At 36.2% G+C, this 22,500-nt stretch overlaps 1 protein-coding gene across 2 annotated transcripts in view; it reads left to right on the forward strand.

Moving 5' to 3' along the window:
• Nucleotides 1-22,500, forward strand: part of dpysl3 (dihydropyrimidinase like 3) — a 57,058-nt gene that overhangs the window by 10,968 nt on the left and 23,590 nt on the right. For both annotated transcript variants that reach the window (XM_062048706.1, XM_062048707.1), the window contains exons 2-9: nt 4,532-4,620; nt 6,402-6,586; nt 11,741-11,905; nt 11,998-12,059; nt 12,249-12,329; nt 15,106-15,174; nt 15,604-15,724; nt 15,798-15,954. In XM_062048706.1, coding sequence (XP_061904690.1) covers nt 4,532-4,620; nt 6,402-6,586; nt 11,741-11,905; nt 11,998-12,059; nt 12,249-12,329; nt 15,106-15,174; nt 15,604-15,724; nt 15,798-15,954 — 929 coding nt within the window. The remainder of the gene's footprint in view (nt 1-4,531; nt 4,621-6,401; nt 6,587-11,740; nt 11,906-11,997; nt 12,060-12,248; nt 12,330-15,105; nt 15,175-15,603; nt 15,725-15,797; nt 15,955-22,500) is intronic.

Genomic DNA, 22,500 nt, shown 5'->3' on the forward strand with positions numbered 1-22,500 from the left:
AATTTCCTCATTAACATTCTAGAATGGTGATGCACTTTATTATAGCTGGAATAAATCATCCTATTGGGATCTTTGCTGCCTTGTAAAACAGGATGCAGTCATTGGGAATGACAAAGTAGGACATGACCTGAGAAGCTCCAAGCAAATCAGGATCAACGTCTATTCCCACAATCAGTCTTTCAGGCTTTCTATACAGAATATTACTGTACGTCCTCCACTTGTTTGTATTTAGCATGGAGTGTCATGTGACATTTAGTCCACTTCCTGAACTCAATCTTTTTCCAAAGTCAAGAAAGCTTTTGCCCCACTAAAACCGCAAAGAGGATTATTTAGTCTGAGAACAGTGCTGACTTATTAACAAATGCAACTGTTCATCTTATGCTTGACTTCAAAAAACAAACAAAAAATGGATATAAAACAATATTTTGGTGCACATTATTAATGTACGTAAGAGTATTGCCGGTATTTGGATTGCGGTGTGTCGTCATATTTTATTGTATGTAATGATAGCTTTGTATGTAAAAGGATGTAAATATTGGTACAAATATTGTATATAAAAACATTGTATTGGTTCGTGTTAGTAGTAGTGGCTGTGGAGTATTGTTTGTAAGTGTCACATCATGATCATCTTTTGACAACCAGCGTCTTATGCAGTGGATGTTTGTATACACTAAAGTTCTGTTCTGGTGCACATTAGTAATATTATCTGGTATTGTACATTTTTTAACACTGCATATTTTTCACATTTGTACTAATTACATTGTATTAATATATTAATTTAGGGAAAGTATTTTCAATTAATTTAACATTTTCTAAATTTAAACTAAATAATATTTATTTGAAAAACTTTTTGGGATGGGGGTTGGACTCATTTAAAAAGGGACCCAAAATATGTACATTTTAAAGAATGTAATGATTGTTATTTATTTTTTATTTTTTTGATAATTTGTAAAGGGACTGCACATGTTTTAGTTGTCTATGAATTACAGTGTATTAGTATCTTCATTTAGGAAAAAAAGACACCATTTAAAAAAAAACTGAATTCAAATAAATTAAAAACATTTCAGTATCCCGGATTATATATATATATATATATATATATATATATATATATATATATATATATATATATATATATATATATATATATATATATATATATATATATATATATATATATATATATATATATATATATATTTCTATAGTCATTGTATTGTTTCAGTATTTTAATATAACAAAATGAAATAACTCACAAAAAAAGACACCAAATGTCTTTTTAAAGAAAAAAAAAACATAATATTATTGATTTTTACTTAAAAAAATATTTTAAATTCCAGCCTTTATTAAAGCATTATCTCCCAGGATTAAAAGCCCTAATTTAGCTGTACCCTAATTTGTCATGTGTGTGTATATATATGTGTATATATATATACTGTATATATATATATATATATATATATATATATATATATATATATATATATATATATATATATATATATATATATATATATATATATATATATACATACATATACACATGACAAATTATGTATATATATATATATATATATATATATATATATATATATATGTATATATATATATATATATATATATATATATATATATATATATATATATATATATATATATATATATATATATATATATATATATATATATATATATATATATATATATATATATATATATATATATATATACAGTATATATAAGTATATGTATATCCATCCATTTTGTACCGCGTGTCCCTCTCGGGGTCGCGGGGGTCTCAGCTGCATTCGGGTGGAAGGCGGGGTACAAGTCGCCACCTCATCGCAGGGCCAACACAGATAGACAGACATCATTCCATCGAATTTCATTTTCAGTTTTCTACTTTTCTGTACCAATTGGTAGTGTTATACGTAAATAGTGTTTTATTTGGTGTATAACGTTAACATTTAAAAGCATTTTATTCAAGAAACAACTTAAGAAGTGCTGTGCGTTAGTTGCAGTAGAGTCTATTTCACTCCAGTTCTGAAGGTGGCAGTAATGTAGAGCAGTGCAATTCTAAAACTATGACCTTAAATGAGTTATAGATTATTTGTTGTTTGTATGGTCTATGTTACACCTCCCCACTTAAATTCTAATTTTATGGGAATAAGCGGTAGAAAATGGATGGATGGATGGATGTTATCATAGTAGCAAAGCAGCCAGAGACAAAACCCTCTGCCTTACATACTGTAAATAAATAATACATGTCTGCACATGTATTAGTTTTCTATGAATTACAGTGTATTGGTACTGTATCTTAAATTAGGAACAACATATTTTTAAATAAGTAATTGCAAAGGACTAAAGCTTAAACTGAATTACAATGATTTAAAAACCTATTTCGGTTCAGGATACCGAAATTAGAATTTTTATTTTACTAATTTCATTGTTTCAGTATATTATTAAAAAAATGGAAATACCTGCCCAAAAAGCCCCTGCATATCTTTTTTGAAGAATATAAATATATTGATTAGATTTTTTTTTAAAAATCTGTTAGATTTCAGCATTCTTTTAGCATTATCTCCCAATTTCAGTGTACCTAGATTTGTAATTTTTGGGTAATTTCCGTGTATTACAATTGTATTATATAAAAGTATAACATATTGTTAGTATTGTTAGCGTTTAAAAGTATTTCATTGTGTGTAAAATAAACAATGTAAGTTGCAGTAAATATTATTTCACTCCATTTCTGAAGTTGACAGTAATGTAGCGCAATACAGTTCTAAAACTATATTTTAAAATTATTTCTAAATTATTACCAGCAGTTTTTTGCCTGGCCTATGCCAGTGTTTTTCAACCTTTTTTGAGCCAAGGCACATTTTTTTCATTGAAAAAATGCGGAGGCACACCACCAGCAGAAAACATTAAAAATGAAACTCAGCAGCCGATATTGACAGTATAAAGTTGTTCTCGCAATTGTTGGATATGAATTCAAACCATAACCAACCATGCATCACTATAGCTCTTGTCTCAAAGTAGGTGTGCTGTCACGACCAGTCACATCATGCCGTGACTTATTTAGAGTTTTTTGGTGTTTTCCTGTGTAGTGTTTTAGTTCTTGTCTTTTGTTGACTTTTTTCACTGTTTTGTTGGTATTTTCCTGTAGCAGTTTCATTTCTTCCCTGAGCACTATTCCCCACACCTGCTTTGTTTTAGCAATCAAGAATATTTAAGTTGTTGCTATCCTTCTTTGTGGGCACATTGTTGATTGTCATGTCATGTTCGGATGTACTTTGTGGACGCCGTCTGCTCCACACGCTGTAAGTCTTTGCTGTCGTCCAGCATTCTGTTTTTGTTTACTTTGTAGCCAGTTCAGTTTTAGTTTCATTCAGCATTGCCATCCCTAAGCTTCAATGCCTTTTCTTAGCGGCACTCGCCTTCTGTTTATTTTTGGTTTAAGCATGAGATACCTTTTGACCTGCACGCTGCCTCCTGATGTCGTCTGCATATTGTGATCACGACAAAGCAATTAGCTACCTGCTGCCACCTACTGATATGGAAGAGTATTACACGGTTACTCTGCCAAGCTCGAGACAGCACACTCAACAACGGCACATTATTTGCAGATTCTAATTACTTGTGTGCAAAATATATTTTCAACCAATTAGGTGAAATGACATAATCTCCCACGGCACACCAGACTGTATCTCTAGTGTGCCGTGGCTCAGTGGTTGAAAAACACTGGCCTATGCTACACCTCCCCCCAAAATACTAACTTTTAGGTTATCGTATTAGCAAAGCTGCCAGAAACAAAATTGTCTGCCCTTTCATACATAAACAGTAAGCAATCCAATGTCCTCTAAGAATATCAGTCTGTTTAGGGTGGTGCAGTGCACATTTTAGAGCGGTGTGGTGGTTGCTCTGTGGAGCGAGGGGGTGGTCTCCCAGCTTAATGAGCGACAGTTTTAGGGCAGTGCTTTGCTGCATGATGTGCAAGTGTGTTGTGTTCCAGCAATGACTGAGTGCTCCAGTCTAACACTGTAATGCTTTCAGGGTGTGGTCGCTTGGAACCACTCTCAGCTCGCTTTCACGATACTCCATCAGCATTGATTATTGTGTAGCTTTTGAATACAAAGCAACACCAATAATAAATGATAGTTGGCGGTTGCTTTATTTGTGTTGTTTGGTAAGAAAAACTATGTTTCAGACAAGATTTGAATGTTAACAGGACTTTGACCTTTTTTGGCGTCCGCTGCCTCGTTTTTTCTTCGTCGACTCAGCGAAACCCAGTCCTCCCATCTATCAGCTCTCCCCCGCTCTGCAGTTAACTCATTACCATGGCAACGGCCTCCTGGAATCAGTCCATGGCGCACAAGCAGATTTGTATTGTCTGATGCTGGCGTGTCGTGGCAACGCCCGGATCAGACCAGACATCACGTGATAGATACCAAGCTATATGTTGAATAAAGTCTTTGGATTATCCTGTTTTTAGTCATCAAAATTAAAGAATATATTTTTTCTCTCCCTGCAGAGCGACCGGCTTCTTATCAAAGGCGGCAGGATCGTGAATGATGATCAGTCCTTCCATGCAGACGTCTACATGGAGGATGGCCTCATCAAGTGAGTCCTGTCACCTTTCATTTCCATCCCTCGGCCCAAGAAGATCTTAAAGGCAAATCCCAGCTAAGATGGTTTCTGGGCAGTTGGAAAGTCTTTTGGGGGAGAATATTTTAGCCTTTAGTCATGGGGTAGGAGTATACGAAAAAGGCGAGACGTGTCCAAAGATTGTAGTCTGAATGAACCCTAAAACTAAACAGAACACAGTGATAACATTTCCTCTCAAGACAGAATGTTTACAGTAACTCAACATCTTGGTAACTTCAACCCTAATTCCATTCGACCTACATTTTTTCAATGGTAGTCCTTAAACCCCCACTTCCCTAATAAGGAAGACTGTGGTTGCATAGTAAAGAATCAAATGAGTGCTGGTTGACTGAACAACTGGCAAACAAGTGCACACAAGTTTGGTATGTAATCCGCAACCCCAAACCTAACCTAATTCAACCCTAACTCTGATTAACACCTGCTAATCATAACCTTGGTTACTCTGGTCTTTGCCTTGTAACTGTAATCGTAATCCTAGTTCAACACTTCTATACTCCAAACTCTGGAGAACACTTTCAAAATCTAACCCTCCCCTCATCTCTAACCCTGTACAATGCCTCCTAACCCAAGCACTGCTAAACACAATCCTAACCATGGTTGACATTTCTAAAGTCACTCTCTTGTCCTGGTCAATGCCTCCAAACACTAAGTCTAACTCTGATTACCGCTGTCTAACCCTGAGCGAATCTCTGGTTAATGTCTCTTAACAAGTTGGATATGTGGTCAACAGCTCCAAACTCAAACTCTAGTTAATCTAGTTGGATCCACTGTGGACTGGACTTTCACAATGTTATGTCAGACCCACTCGACATCCGTTGCTTTCGGTCTCCCCTAGAGGGGGGGGGGTTACCCACATATGCGGTCCTCTCCAAGGTTTCTCATAGTCATTCACCGACGTCCCACTGGGGTGAGTTTTTCCTTGCCCGTATGTGGGCTCTGTACCGAGGATGTCGTTGTGGCTTGTACAGCCCTTTGAGACACTTGTGATTTAGGGCTATATAAATAAACATTGATTGATTGATAATGCCTCCGAACTCTAACCCTAGTCAGTGCCTGAACACCTGAACTTTAACTGTGTTGAACTACTTCCAACCTTGACCCTCAAAGCTGATATATGCTCTCGCATAACATAGCTTGTGGCGTCTTGATTCACTTGTGGCTCTTCTACGGGGGCTGACGCGTGACTTGCAGTTCTCTTCTAAAACGCTAGAGGCAGTGTTTTTCCAAGTGAACAACCACAACTCCCGTGGACAACGGTAGTTATTAGCTTCCTGTGTGTAGTAGTTGTAGTAAACAATGGCGACTGAAGCGATATCCATATTGCTGTTGGAGCTTGAACTAATCATTTTGAAATAACCATCACTTTTGTACGTATCGCTGTGAGGGGAAGACGTTCACGAAGGTGGTCTGTGTAACCCCTGAACAAGTCGAGGCAGTGGAAAACCTGGAAATGATCTACTAAAAAAGCCAACCAATTACAACTCTGCGTTCATCTCCCAAAGTTATCCTTTGGGAGATGTGCATAGAGAGCTGTCCGATCCTTTGTTGCATGTGCCAAAAGTCACGCTTATAATTGAACTAGTCCATTTTTGTTAAATTATGCAAATGCAGCGCATGCCTCAATGTATCGGACAGTTCAGTATATCAGGCAGCGGCAAGGTCCACCGGAGGCTTCCGATAGGGAATCAGTCACGCAAGCATATTTCAGCCTTAAGTCTGGTTAACATGGTCCACAGGCAGATCGGTGACAACCTGATCGTGCCCGGCGGGGTGAAGACCATCGAGGCCAACGGCAAGATGGTGATCCCCGGCGGCATCGACATTCACACCCACTTCCAGATGCCATACCGCGGGACCACCACTGTGGACGACTTTGCTCAGGGCTCCAAGGCAGCGCTCGTTGGCGGCACCACCATGATCGGTAAGCGGGGAATCAAAGAGGGAGAAACTGAGACCTAAGAGACTCTTTGACGGGCAGCCCTCCAAAACAAGACCATTCAAATGGCCTCTAAAGCAAGAGGCGGGTTGATTGGTTTCCATGGAAGTTGGGAACACTGTATGTGTGTGTGGAATGTGTATGTGTGTGTTTGTGTGTGCACAAAGACGAGGCGGCATCACTAGCAACAGCTGCTCGATAGCAGAGTGACATTAATGCTATTAACTTCTCTGGACGCTGGCTGGGAAACATCCACGAACAGACGCACCACTGTTACCATTCATTAGGGGGGATTATATTTCATGGGGGCTGAGAGAGAGTGAAAACATTCACAGTCTGTGTGTGCATCGTGAATAGTTGTCCCCCGATAACACAACTTGTTCGTGTCACCGCAAACTGTTATATAATGTATGGTAACCATTTGTTTCATGAACTATTATTACACTCAATGCGTTATGTCCATGTTTGGTCCATAGCTTATATTCGAGCGTTTCCTCAAATAGCGGCCGAAGTAGTATATTTTCACAACTGCAGAGAGAATCCGGTGTTTCTTAAAGGTAAGGAACTTATTTGAGAGGAGGTTGCTTGATCACAGTTTTGAGTATATGATACAGCATTTATATTATGTCAGAATAAAAAAAAACATCGTACAGAAAATTAAGCAATTTTTCCCATCAGAAATAATGTAAAACTAACTACAGTAATCAGTTATATATAATATATATATTATGTAATGTAGGAACCAGAATATTAATAACAGAAAGAAACAACCCTTTTGTGTGAATGAGTGTGAATGAGTGTAAATGGGGGAGGGAGTTTTTTTGGGTTGGTGTACTAATTGTAAGTGTATCTTGTGTTTTTTATGTTGATTTAATAAAAAAACAAAACAAAAAAAAAACGATACAGATAATAAAAAAAACAATATTACATTTTAAAGCATTTATCGGCCGATAATATCGGCCTGCCGATATTATCGGCCGATTATCGGACATCTCTAATATGTATATACATATATATATATATATATATATATATATATATATATATATATATATATATATATATATATATATAATGTATGACACCAAAAGACTTCCAAAGTTTGCGAGTAAATTGATATGATCAAAATAGTATCAATCTCATGGAGATTCCCGAGCCATTTGAGAGATAATGAGCTAGCCAGACACGTGATCGCGTGACGTAGAGGTAGGAACCGCAGATCCCTTCCTCAACAACAACAATGCGAATCATGCAGACTTTGTGAGAGCCAACAAAGATTACTTTGGGAAAAATTTATGATCCAGAAATGTTTATTTTTGATCCTAAATATAAGGAGGCAAGTTTTAGAAGCTGTGTGCTAAACAGATCCAGCTTTAGTGAAACACTAAGCATCATTTTGCAGTATTGCTAAGGGCTAAACAAATAATACAGACATAATAAAATGATTGCTTACTGTACAATGTCTGGTCTTACTTCGATGACAAATGATAGGATGTCCATATCTTCCCGTTTAGATGAAGAATTAATCATGATGCACACGCAAGGGAAATTCTCTCGCAGAAACTGTCTTCGGTTGTGTGTTCATGTCCATCCCCGGGTATAAATTGAATGTCACAGATGAACAACTTCTAGAATTATGGCTAAATCCTCCTAATATCCAGATGAGAGGCATGATTTATAATCTAGAATATATTTGACGAGCCGAGACACGATGATACGGGAGCAGCAGAACATTGCTGCCGGCTCACAATAAAAGCAGCAAAGGGCTACTTCGCTGCCTGTTATCAATCCGCCGCAAAAAATTGGTCCGTCTGCGTTAGCGCTTATAATAACAACATCGCTAATATTTGGTTAATATTCAGGTCATGATATGTACATAGACTATTGTTGGCGGGTTTTGGATGGTTATTTAGAGGTGGATGGTTATTTAGAGGGTTTTGTGGGCGGAATAGAGAGCCCCCAATGACTACATTGTTAGCTGACTTTTTGTGTATTTATTTATTTACGACTTAGAAGAAAAACATATGTGTTCATGTCTTTTATAGTGATTGTGAATAATAGACAGCACATTTCTCTCTAATTTTTGGATATTTCCAGTATGACTGATGTGATACTACAGTATGGCCAGAGTGCAGAAGTGTTACTCCAGAGACGTCGATCTCCGGAAATTACCAAAGACGTTCGGAGCGGAATATACAAAATGGCTGACTAAATTTGTGGCATTTTGTGATGTTTAAACGGTATTTTCACAGAATTTGTGGATTGTAAATACAATTGGATATGTTTTTTTTTGGATACAATGAAACACAATTAAGCATATAAAGTAGGGATGTCCGATAATGTTTTTTTTGCCGATATTGTTCAACTCTTAATTACCGATACCGATATCAACCGATACCGATATAAAGTTGTGGAATTAACACATTATTATGCCTAATTTTGTTGTGATGCCCCGCTGGATGCATTAAACAATGTAACAAGGTTTTCCTAAATAAATCAACTCAAGTTATGGAAAAAAAGTGCCAACATGGCACTGCCATATTTATTACTTAAGTCACAAAGTGCATTATTTTATTAACATGCCTTAAAACAGCAGCTTGGAATGTGGGACATGCTCTCCTTGAAATAATCCTGATACCCACTAAAACTATGGGAAACACTGTAAACTTTGACTTTCACAAAGTGCTTTTTTTTATTTATTTATTTAAACATGCCTCAAAACAACAGCTACAAAAACAATGAAGGCACACAGCTTCAGTCCAGAGTATACTATAAACTGGGCTCAATCTGCCCTGTTCTTAACGTATTCGTATGAGTAACAAAAGTGTGCAAATAAAAACAAGAAAGGCACAAAAATAAAAGACTGCTTCAGTCTAGACTAGTAGATAACACAGCCATCCTTTAAAGTGCATGAACATTAATAAAACTGCTTCAGTCTAGACTAGTAGATAACACAGCCATCCTTTAAAGTGCATGAACATTAATAAAACTGCTGAAGTCTAGACTAGTAGATAACACAGCCATCCTTTAAAGTGCATGGGGAAAAAAGGCACAAAACATAAATAAAACAGCTTCACTCAGTCCAGACTATTAGTCTATTTGTGCAACATATACAGGTATATACATATACATATATACTCAAAGAGTGGGCTAATTATTTTTCTCCTTGTCATCACGTGTGAGAGGTAGATTTTTCTGAATGAAAACAAGCATCTGCAAGAGGTTCTGGGTATTTGTTCTGTTGTGTTTATGTTGTGTTACGGTGCGGATGTTCCCCCGAAATGTGTTTGTCATTCTTTTTTGGTGTGGGTTCTCATTGTGGCGCATATTTGTAACAGTGTTAAAATTGTTTATACTGTCACCCTCAGTGTGACCTGTATGACTGTTGATCAAGTATGCTTGCATTCGCTAGTGCGTGTGTCAAGCCGTAGATAGTATGTGACTGGGCCAGTACGCAAAGGCAGCAGTACATCTTCCTGCGTCCGTGTACACAACGGAGTTTTAGAAAGTCACAAATTTTACTTTTGGAAACCGATACAGATAATCTTGAAACCGATACCGATAATTTCCGATATTACTTTTTAAAGCATTTATCGGCCGATAATATCGGCGGTCCGATATTATCGGACATCCCTAATATAAAGTCAACTTGTTTTTCCACTCTACTGGTACTTTAAATCAGTGGTCCCCAACCTTTTTGTAGCTGCGGACCGGTCAACGCTTGAAAATTTGTCCCACGGACCGGGGGGGTGGGGGGGGGGGGTGGGGGGGGGGGGGGGGGTAGTTATGGTATTTTTATTTTATTTAATTTATTTATTTATTTTTTTCATAAAGAAATACAATCATGTGTGCTTACGAACTGTATCCCTGCAGACTGTATTGATCTATATTGATATATAATGTAGGAACCAGAAATATTAATAACAGAAAGAAACAACCCTTTTGTGTGAATGAGTGTAAATGGGGTTTTTTGGGTTGGTGCACTAATTGTAAATGTATCTTGTGTTTTTTATGTTGATTTAATAAAAAAAATAATTATAATAATAATCATTTGTATTTATTTACACTACCGTTCAAAAGTTTGGGGTCACCCAAACAATTTTGTGGAATAGCCTTCATTTCTAAGAACAAGAATAGATTGTCGAGTTTCAGATGAAAGTTCTCTTTTTCTGGCCATTTTGAGCGTTTAATTGACCCCACAAATGTGATGCTCCAGAAACTCAATCTGCTCAAAGGAAGGTCAGTTTTGTAGCTTCTGTAACGAGCTAAACGGTTTTCAGATGTGTGAACATGATTGCACAAGGGTTTTCTAATCATCAATTAGCCTTCTGAGCCAATGAGCAAACACATTGTACCATTAGAACACTGGAGTGATAGTTGCTGGAAATGGGCCTCTATACACCTATGTAGATATTGCACCAAAAACCAGACATTTGCAGCTAGAATAGTCATATACCACATTAGCAATGTATAGAGTGTATTTCTTTAAAGTTAAGACTAGTTTAAAGTTATCTTCATTGAAAAGTACAGTGCTTTTCCTTCAAAAATAAGGACATTTCAATGTGACCCCAAACTTTTGAACGGTAGTGTATTTCTTGTGCGGTGGTTGGGGACCACTGCTTTAAATGATGTGGCAGTCCACATTAAATCTGGCTGCGGGCCTCGATGTAAACAATGAATGAAATGCATAAACTGAACTTTACTGAAGACTTGACGACGATGAGCCGAGAGAGAAGGTGGGGAGTATAGAGCCACGTGGAAGCTTCTCACCTTCTTTATCAAAGTGCTGGCACTCACTACTTTCTTATCCCTATGATGTTATTTAGCGTACTGTTCAATGCGTGGAATTCTTTAAATACTGGATTCCGCTGAAAATTACGCAAGCAAACCATCTAGTTTGTTCGGCACAAAGTGTGGCCATACGATAATACATCAACATGAGAATATGTTGTGACATGAACAAAATGTGACACGTGCCAATGTTTGGTCACAGCCCAAACCTCACAATGACAGCTGATCCTGCAAGACATCATTGAACAGAAAATAGAAAACACCAGCAGGCACATTATGACATCACTCCGTGTTTACTGTGTGCGCCCCGCCCTCGCCCCGTCCCTCCTCCTCCCTACCTCCATCCAGTCGATCACGTGATCCCAGAGGCAGGAAGCAGCCTGATGGAGGCCTACGACCAGTGGAGGCAGTGGGCTGACGAGAAGGCCTGCTGTGACTACTCTCTCCACGTGGACATCACCCACTGGAACGACAGCGTCAAGCAGGAGGTGGATAACCTGATGAAGGACAAAGGTTTGTTTTGTCTCATTGCATTGTCTTTTCTTTTTTTTTTCTTTTTATTCAACTTTAGCACAATATTTTCTTTGTTTTCCCTCACTCTGCAGGTGTAAACTCCTTCCAGGTCTACATGGCGGATAAGGACTACTACCAGATGAGCAACAGTGAGGTAGGAAGCTTTGGCAACATGTGGCTAACCAAAAGAGCTGAAACAAGTGTCATGCATCTGGCACACACACACTTACACACAAACACACACACACACTTGCACGCCATTATAGGACACGGTAATTGCGGTGTGCCACCTGGGATCAAAAGTTGTGACTGTAATTTGTTGTGGTTTTTTTTTGTGTTGCAGCTTTACGAGGTGTTTAGCTTCTTGGCAGAGAGGGGAGGTGTCGCTCAGGTCCACGCTGAAAATGGAGAGATCATTGCAGAGGTAGAAGAAAAAGAAAACTCTTTAGTTAATGTACATATCATAACTTGGTTCCTTTATGTACTTAATTTTCCATAGAGCATATTCTGTATAAACACACATAACACACTCTCACGAAGCACACATGTCGGCCACATGACATCACCACCTGAATTCTTTTTAAAAGGCATATGTAACATATTTTGGTAACTCCTGTTATGACAATAACCATGGCACCCAAGCTGTGTTGATCCCAAACCTGCTCATTTATGGCTTTGACCACAATTCCCATGATGACATGCTACTCTATAGAAATCAGTCTATTTTAGTTTACTGCATGGGTATAGGTTAGGGGCAGGGGCGCCCAAAAGGGGGGGTAAAGGAGACGGATTCTAGGGGCCCATGATGGAGGGGGGCCCAGAGAGGCCCCTAATGATGATGAAATTATAATACAGGGGGCCCTGTAAAGATTCTTTTCATGGGGCCCAAAATCCCTAGCGGCGCCCCTGGTCAGGGGTGTCAAAGTCAAGAATTAATTATCTATGGCCCCCGGGGTGATATTTGCTTAGTATTAGAACCGGCCCGCAGGCAACAGCCGCCTGCTGCTGTTTTGCACGCACCAATACTCCATCAGTGCTGGCGCTTGGAATTTTTAAAATGGGGTCCATCAAGACATATAATTGGGGTCCCACAGTAAATTTTTGGGATCGCACTTTTTTGTAACCGTTTTGAAAACAAATGATAAATGTAGGCATTATCCTGTTATGTCTCACATTCTATATTGTGTTTTGGAAAAAGGTTGTCATATACTTTACTCAATTCATTTAAAAAAATAATACTGCAGAAAACACATTTTTATGCATATATAAATCTATTCAGTTATAAACATTCATTCACTTTTGTTTGTTCTATTTTTGACCAAAGTAAGACAAAGAAAACAATCTGAAGATGTCTTTATTTTTTAGTTTTAATGCCATGATTTTAATAGTCAGGCCCGCGTGTGCACAGATTTTCCTCCATGCGGCCTCTGAGCAGAAATGAGCTTGACACCCCTGGTATAGGTTAATTACATTTTAATGATAATAATTAAATAAATAAAACATTTCAAACACTAAATCATGTTCCAATTGGACTACTTTCAGCAACCTGAGCCACAATCTTACAAGCAAACCACGATTGCAACACCATCCTCCGAAACACAACAAAAAAAGATAAATAGCGGACATGTTTCGCTGATCTTGTGCCATGACAATGCAATATTTTACTATAATTGCACTAAATAAGTGGTTATTCAAATGCCATGTGTTCTATATCTATATTTGAATTATTGTTAAGTTGTTGTTATTGTTTTCATGATAAAAGTATATATTTACAGCTACTGCACATATTCTGGTGTTCTAATAACTACCCCTTACTAAAATATTGATTTAGAAGATAAAGTATTTTCATACAATTATTTGCATAAAACTTAAGTTTATTTAAAATTTAAATTTAAAACATATTGTAGTATTTTAAAATGTGACTTTTTTTTTAACTAATTAGAATTTTAAAATATATTAAAAAGAAAACAAACATTCAGCTCAAAAAAAAATTAATATATTTTTTAAATAATTTGTACTGTACATAGTCTACACTTTTTATACAAACTACAGTGTAATAAGGAACAACTAACAATAAGGAACTTTTTTTTTTTTACATTTGAAAAATATTCAAGCTTATTTCAAATTGAACTAAATTAAAATATATGTAAACATTTTAAAATTTCTAGTAATTTCATTGTTTTAAAGCTAAAGTTAAAGTACCACTGATAGTTTCACACACACTCTGTGTGTTGAAATTACCCTCTGCATTTGACCCATCCCCTTGTTCCACCCTTTGGGAGGTGAGCAGTGAGCAGCAGCGGTGGCCGCGCTCGGGAATCATTTTGTTGATTTAACCCCCAATTCCGACCCTTGATGCTGACTGCCAAGCAGGGAGGCAATGGGTCCCATTTTTATAGTCTTTGGTATGACTCAGCCAGAGTTATATACTGTATATATAATTAAATTTAATTAAAGTTAATATATTCTTTTTTTTTTTAAAATACTCCTGAAAAAGCACTCTAATATATGTCTTTTTGACTGAAAAAATATATATTGATTTTTACTAAAAAAGTTAGTTTTTCCAGTATTTTTGAAAGCATTATCGCTCAGGATTAAAACCTTTAATTTACATCAAATTTGTAATTTTTTTGGTACTTTCGATATATACAGTATATATCTATACCTATATATATACACACTGAAACATGTTTGATACATATATAAATATTTTATATATATATATATATGTATATATATATGTATGTATATATATATATATATATATATATATACATATATATATATATATATATTTATATATATATATATATATATATACATATATATATATATACATATATATATATATATATATATATACATATATATATATACATATATATATATATATATATATATATATATATATATATATATATATATATATATATATATATATATATATATATATATATATGTATATATATATGTATATATATATGTATATATATATATATATATATATATATATATATATATATATATATATATATATATATATATATATCATTTTTTTGTAGGAAACCCTACTAAATTGATGAGAACAAGCTCTCCCAGTCCAACTTTGTGGTTTATCCAAATGGCGCGCCATTATGTCCTCAATGTGTAAAAAACAGAAGCAAAAAGTTTTGACTTTTGTTTGCGTGACGAACCAACAGGAGCAAGCACGGATGCTGCAGATGGGAATCACTGGACCAGAGGGACACGTGCTGAGTCGGCCAGAAGAGGTTAGAACGCATCATAAATATAAACAGTACTACTAATTTATACATGTGTTGGCCTCTGTACCACGGTGTGTGGTGTCATTCACGCTCTCACACACACACACACACACACTGTTCTTGTTATTGCAAATGTGACTTCATGCACTTTAAATCATCTGCTCGTTGTCGCTAAAAGAAAACATTCAAATGATCTCATCTCAGCGAGGTTATCGTTTTAAATTTGAATTTAATTCAATTTAGAAGTCAACTTTTCCCACAAGTTGGTTCCTTAGTGTTGTAAGATAAACAGTGTAAGTCAATGTAACGGAATCTCATTCAAGTTCTATGGTGCCACTTTTGGTTGGAAAGTATTTATTGAAAACATTCCGCCCAGATATGATATTTGCTTGCTCTGGCGTTTATTTGAGAACACTCCTTTTTTTTCCACTCTAGCTGGAAGCGGAGGCCGTATTTCGGGCCATCACCATCGCCAGCCAAACCAACTGTCCCCTCTACGTGACCCGCGTCATGAGCAAGAGTGCCGCAGACCTCATCTCGCAGGCCCGTAAAAAAGGTAAACAATGGCGGAGAACTCAACTAGGATCGTGCTTTTTAGGTGTGTAATAGTAAAGTGCTTTGTTTCTTAGGGAATGTTGTGTTCGGGGAGCCGATCACGGCCAGCCTGGGTACGGACGGGACGCACTACTGGAGCAAGAACTGGGCGAAAGCGGCTTCCTTTGTCACGTCGCCACCTCTCAGCCCTGACCCCACCACCCCGGACTACCTGAACACGCTCCTGTCCAGGTGCGGCAAAAATTTCTGCGTGTTATGTTTGTGTTTTTATACCTTTGCGTTGCACTTTCTGCAATCAGTAGTGTGCACTATGACAAGAACGAGGCAGTCAATAAAGGCGGACGACTTTTGTTGTGAAGCCACAACATTGTGGTGATATAATAGTGAGTCAAACCGAAATGACAAAAAAATAAATAGCTGTAATAAATGGCAAAGATTTCAGTTTGTAGGGGTGTGGGAAAAAATCGATTCGAATTCGAATTGCGATTCTCACGTTGTGCGATTCAGAATCGATTCTCATTTTTAAAAAATCGATTATTTTGTTTTTATTTATTTATTTATTTTGTCTTTTTAAAAAAAATTTAATTAATAAATCCAACAAAACAATACACAGCAATACCATAACAATGCAATCCAATTCCAAAACCAAACCCGACCCAGCAACACTCTGCAGAGCAATTGAGAGGAGACACAAACACGACACAGAACAAACCAAAAGTAGTGAAACAAAAATGAATATTATCAACAACAGTATCAATATTAGTTACAATTTCAACATAGCAGTGATTAAAAATCCCTCATTGACATTATCATTAGACATTTATAAAAATAAAAATAAATGAACAATAGTGTCACAGTGGCTAACACTTGCATCGCATCTCATAAGCTTGACAACACACTGTGTCCAATATTTTCACAAAGATAAAATAAGTCATATTTTTGGTTCATTTAATAGTTAAAAACAAATTTACATTATTGCAATCAGTTGATGCAACATTGTCATTTACAATTATAAAAGCTTTTTACAAAAATCTACTACTTTGCTTGCATGTCAGCAGACTGGGGTAGATCCTGCTGAAATCCTATGTATTGAATGAATAGAGAACTGTTTTGAATCGGGAAAAAAATCGTTTTTGAATCGAGAATCGCGTTGAATTGAAAAAAAAAAATCGATTTTGAATCGAATCGTGACTCCAAGAATCGATATTGAATCGAATCGTGGGACACCCGAAGATTCGCAGCCCTATCAGTTTGCTTTGCTTGTTTCACGGCGGACGAAATCGAGCAGTAGGAATAGGCAGACAGGACTGTAGGGGGAAAGGAAATAATCAAACAATAAAAAGATAAAATACATTACTCAAATAAAATGTACAAATTGATGAGCAATTTATTTGGATTTGTCAGTTTGCTAGCTAGCTGGCTACTTCCGGGTTTGTGGAAATTAAGTGATATAAGAGAAACAATAAGCAGACTGAACTTTACATTTTACAATACGAAGTAGATGCTTTATGGATTTAAACAGCAAAAAAAGGGAAAATGAATTCCTTACAGTAAAAAAAGGCACCATTTGTTGTTTGTTAGCTAGCAGGCTACTTCTTGTTCCATACATTTTGAAGACGTTTATCGTACGTTTTTTAGGCTCTGACTTTCTATCATGACTCAAATGGCAAAAAGACAATAATCCCTTTTACTAAATCACAAAACATGTTGTTTGCCTTTTTGTTAGCAAGCTTGTTACTTTCTGGTTCATTAAGAATTACATTTGAATGTAATGGGACTTTACCTTGTCTGTTGTTTGCTGGCTGACTAGGTCCTGGTTCATGGTGAGTATTTAAATGAATGTGACTACCGTTGGCATTCTGGGGTGGGGGAAAACAATTTTAGCATGCCGCAAAAGACACAAAAAAACATAATTTCCTTCTCATAAAATAACAAAACATGTTTGTTTGTGTATTTGATAGCACGTTTGTTATTTCCTGGTTTATTAAGAATTACATTTAATGTAATGGGACCTTACCATTTAAATTCTGGAGTGGTTTATTATTTTATTAAACAAAAGACTCAAAGGCAGATACATTTCTCCAATAATTGTAATTTATTGTAATAAATGACAAAAAAAAGGTTGTTTGAACTGCATTGTTTATACTGGTTGTTTGCTAGCTGACTACTTCCGCATTCACAGAGAATGTTTAGATACATGTGACACTACAGTTGGCATTCTGGGGTGGGGGAAACAATTTTATCATGACACAAAGACAAAAAGACAATCATTTCCTTTAATAAAAAATAAATAAATGTGTCTTTAGTCTATTTGTTAGCTAGCTTGCTACTTCCTGGTTCATGGTGAATTACATTCAAAGTAATTGGGACCCTAACTTTTCAATCCTGGAGCGGCATAACAACAACTTTATGACACAAATGACAAAAATAGAACATACATTTCAAATTTCATGTAAAAAAAGTAGAGTATTTGTGTTGGTTCATGTAGACTAAGATGTTAGCAGTAGGCAGGTAGGACACTGCTATTTACATTATTAACAGCATACTTGCCAACCCTCCCGTTTTTAGCGGGAGAATCTCGGTATTCAGCGCCTCTCCCGACAACCTCCCTTCTCCCGACAAACTCCCGGTATTCAGCCGGAGCTGGAGGCCACGCCCCCTCCAGCTCAATGCGGACCTGAGTGGGGACAGCCGTTCTCACGTCCGCTTTCCCAGCAGCTTGCCTGCCCAATGACGTCATAACATCTACGGCTTTTAGAGAGTAGAGTGCACAACAAGCAGAGACAGTTCTTGGTTTCTTATCTGGGTTTATTGTTAGGCAGTTTCATTACCGTCCTCCAGCGCGGTAACAACACACAACAACAGCAGTCACGTTCAGTCTACCGTAAAGCAGTTCGTCTGCCGTAAACAGCAATGTTGTGACAGTCTTAAACAGGACAATACTGCCACCTACCGGATAGCCTGCAGAACACCGAAATTCAAGTATGTCTTTTATTTATATGTATAATAAAATAAAAAAATGAAATAAAATATATATATAGCTAGAATTCACTGAAAGTCAAGTATTTCATACACATTATATATATATATATATATATATATATATATATATATATATATATATATATATATATATATATATATATATATATATATTATATATACAGTATATGTGAAATACTTGATTTGGTGAATTCTAGCTGTAAATATACTCTCCTCTTAACCACGCCCTTGGCCACGCCCCCCCCTCCCGATATTGGAGGTCTCAAGGTTGGCAAGTATGATTAACAGGCAATTCAATTATGATCAAACAGCAAAAATACAAATTGAATCCATCTAACTAAAGGAAAAATATATTGAGCGCCATGTTTGTCTTTCAGTTTGCCCAAAAACTGAGGCTCAGAGATGTATTGTGACACCTATTTAACATTTAAAACTGCACTGAAACAGTCGTTGAAAACTAATCATACATGAACGCACAATTAGGTTATTCACATGTTTTTTGTTTGTTTGTTGTTAGTTTGTTTTGTCCATGGTCTGTGCTTAGTGGTTAGAGCAGGGGTCACCAACGCGGTGCCCGCGGGCACCAGGTAGCCCGTAAGGACCAGATGAGTCGCCCGCGGGCCTGTTCTAAAAAAAAAATTAAAAAAATTAAAAATTTTTTTTTTTTTTTTTTTAAATTACATCTACATAGAAAAAACACAAGATACACTTTCAATCAGTGCATCAACCCAAACACCCCCCCCCCCCCCCCATGCACACTCATCCACACCCACTCACACAAAAGGGGTTATTTCTTTCTGCTACCAATATTCTGGTTCCCACAACATAGACAACACATCTGCAAGGGACACAGTCCCTGAAGCACACATGATTGTATAGGCTGCTGGTCCACTAACATTTTCATTAATTACTATTTTTTATGTAATTATTTTTATATTGTTTTACTTTCTTTTTTATCCAAGAAAATGTTTTTTATTTATTTATCTTATTTTATTTTATTTTTTAAAAAAGGGCCTTATCTTCAACAGACCAGGTTGTCAATGAAATTAGATTTGTTTAAAGGGTTTTTTTAAACCAGGCCCAGTCCAGATAATGTCCAAGTCGGACTCAGCAACACACACCTTCATTCATGTACACAGAAAAAAATTAGGGAACACAACAGATTGCATATAATTTATAAACAAAATTACATTTTCAAAATAAGCATTTATGTACAGTCCAGATTATGTCCAGGTCACTCAAATTAGGGAACACAACAACAGATATCATATAATCTATAAACATAATTATACTTTCAAAATAAGCCTTTGAGGACTTCTCATCTTTTTTTAAATGTTTTTTGGCATCATTATCGTTTTCAACCATGTAACTTTCTAAAGTTAGAAAATACTGAATAAATGTTTTAAAGAAAGTAATACTAAGTGAATATCTGTTTTTGGCCTTCAAAATAAACATTTTACAGAGTACTATAATTAAATTGACTAAATCATGATTGTCAATGAACTCTCCTAAAATAACAGAAACCACATTAAGCTTCATAAACAAACCAATCCTTAAACACATTTTTTCAACTTACACCCAAAACAAAGACACAATATGACAATACCAAAACAAATGCAGGGTGGATTCAGGCTCCTGACAACAAAATCGGCAATCATCTGACTCTGTCATATTCCATAATTTTAACATTTTCCCTGTGGGTAAGAAGTTATAAATAATTTTAATTTGAAAATAACGATTTTGCACATCGATAGTGGTTTTATAGATTAGTTTGAATATGGCATCCCATAGCAACGGGCAGTCAAAAAAGTCCTCCCATTTTCCATTTGTGTTGTATGAGGCAGCCTTCAAAGATTTCTTTATTAAATAAAAATTATATATTTTTCTATTTATTTTAGTTCCTTTTTGCCAACTAGAATTTCTTATTAGAGGTTTACAAACTAATAATTTAGTAGTTCCATAATTAATTATTTGTTTCCATCTTTTCCCAATTACTCCAGTTAGTTGATAAAATTAAAAGCTTGAGCAAGCATCACCATACATAGCTCTAAATTCATTATACTTCATAATTTTACCATTCTCATTGATAATATCATTGACAAAAATGATTCCTCTTTCAAACACATTTTTCCAAAAGAAAGGCTTTCCATCTATTACAATATTAGAGTTCATCCATATTAACTGCTGCAAAATATCGTCTCTTTTTTCTGGCACATAAAATTGAAAACACCACTATGAGTGGATTGTTTCCCAGCAGACTCTCTGGGAGGGGATCACTTGTAAAAAAGGATACCATTTCTTTTGATACAGTACATGTTTTTTGTCCAACAGGACATTTGTGTACCACTCAATGTTTAAATACATCTTTGGAACAATTGATGCTTTTAAAGACAGACACATAGCTTCAAGGTTGAGAAGTTTCAAGCCCCCATATTCATACTCTTTGTACAAAACCTTTCTTTTAATCTTTTCTGGTTTGCCGTTCCAGACAAAATCGAAGACCCTCCGCTCATAAATCTTAAAAAAGTTTTGTGATGGAGCTGGTAATGACAAAAACAAATAAATTAATTGAGGAATAATTAACGAGTTGGCAATAGACATTTTACCATACAAGGTTAGGGATTTCCCTTTCCATAATTGCATAATTTTGCCCAGCTTTGTTAGTCGATTATCATAATTTACTGAGCCTAGATCTTCCAGATTTTCTTAGACAACAACACCAAGTATGTTAACTGGTCCATCTGTCCACAAAACAGGCACTTTGCATTCCATTCGAAAGGACGTTCCCTTTAGATTTACGATCCTTAACATTTTACATTTATCATAATTAAGCTTAAGGCCAGATTGCTGTGAAAATATGTCCAAAAGATTAAGAAGGTTCCGCAAACAATGAGGAAAAATCTTATCTTTGTGAATCAGCCTTTTCTGACATGAACTTTATCAAGAACAAACACAGAACACGCCTCACTGATGCACATCTGCAAGACTCACTCAGAGTTGCAGTGTCAAGTTACACACCAGAGTACAACACACTAGTTAACAGCATGCAATGCCAGGCTTCCCACTAACTGACAAAGAAACAAATAACAGATTTGGTGTCCAGTTCAAAGTGTGACATGATTAAAACATTTGAGAGTTTACTTTTGTATTTTACATGAGTTATTATTTGTACAAACATGGTGCAAAGTAATTCATGATTTGTTAAAAAAATGTTAGTGGCTAGCTAGTTAAAATGGGATATTGTGATTTCACAAGACTGTCTTAGAAGTGATCATTTGAAAATGTTCAATTAGAAAAATGTGCACTTAGAGAAAATATAAAAATAAAGTGTTGCATATTGATATTTATCTGTTTCTATATATATTTATTGTGATAAATCATTAAGATGATCAGTGTTTCCACAAAGATAAATATCATTAATTATTAATAATAACAGAGTTAAAGGTAAATTGAGCAAATTGGATACTTCTGGCAATTTATTTAAGTGTGTATCTAACTGGTAGCCCTTCCCAGTAATCAGTACCCAAGAAGTAGCCCTTGGTTTCAAAAAGGTTGGTGACCCCTGGGTTAGAGTGTCTGCCCTGAGATCGGTAGGTCGTGAGTTCATACCCCGGCCGAGTCATACCAAAGACTATAAAAATGGGACCCATTACCTCCCTGCTTGACACTCAGCATCAAGGGTTGGAATTAGGGGTTAAATCACCAAAAATTATTCCCGGGCGCAGCCCCCGCTGCTGCTCACTGCTCCCTTCACCTCCCAGGGGGTGATCAAGG

Source organism: Entelurus aequoreus, linkage group LG05 (genome assembly GCF_033978785.1).
Source record: "Entelurus aequoreus isolate RoL-2023_Sb linkage group LG05, RoL_Eaeq_v1.1, whole genome shotgun sequence".
Taxonomy (NCBI): domain Eukaryota; kingdom Metazoa; phylum Chordata; class Actinopteri; order Syngnathiformes; family Syngnathidae; genus Entelurus; species Entelurus aequoreus.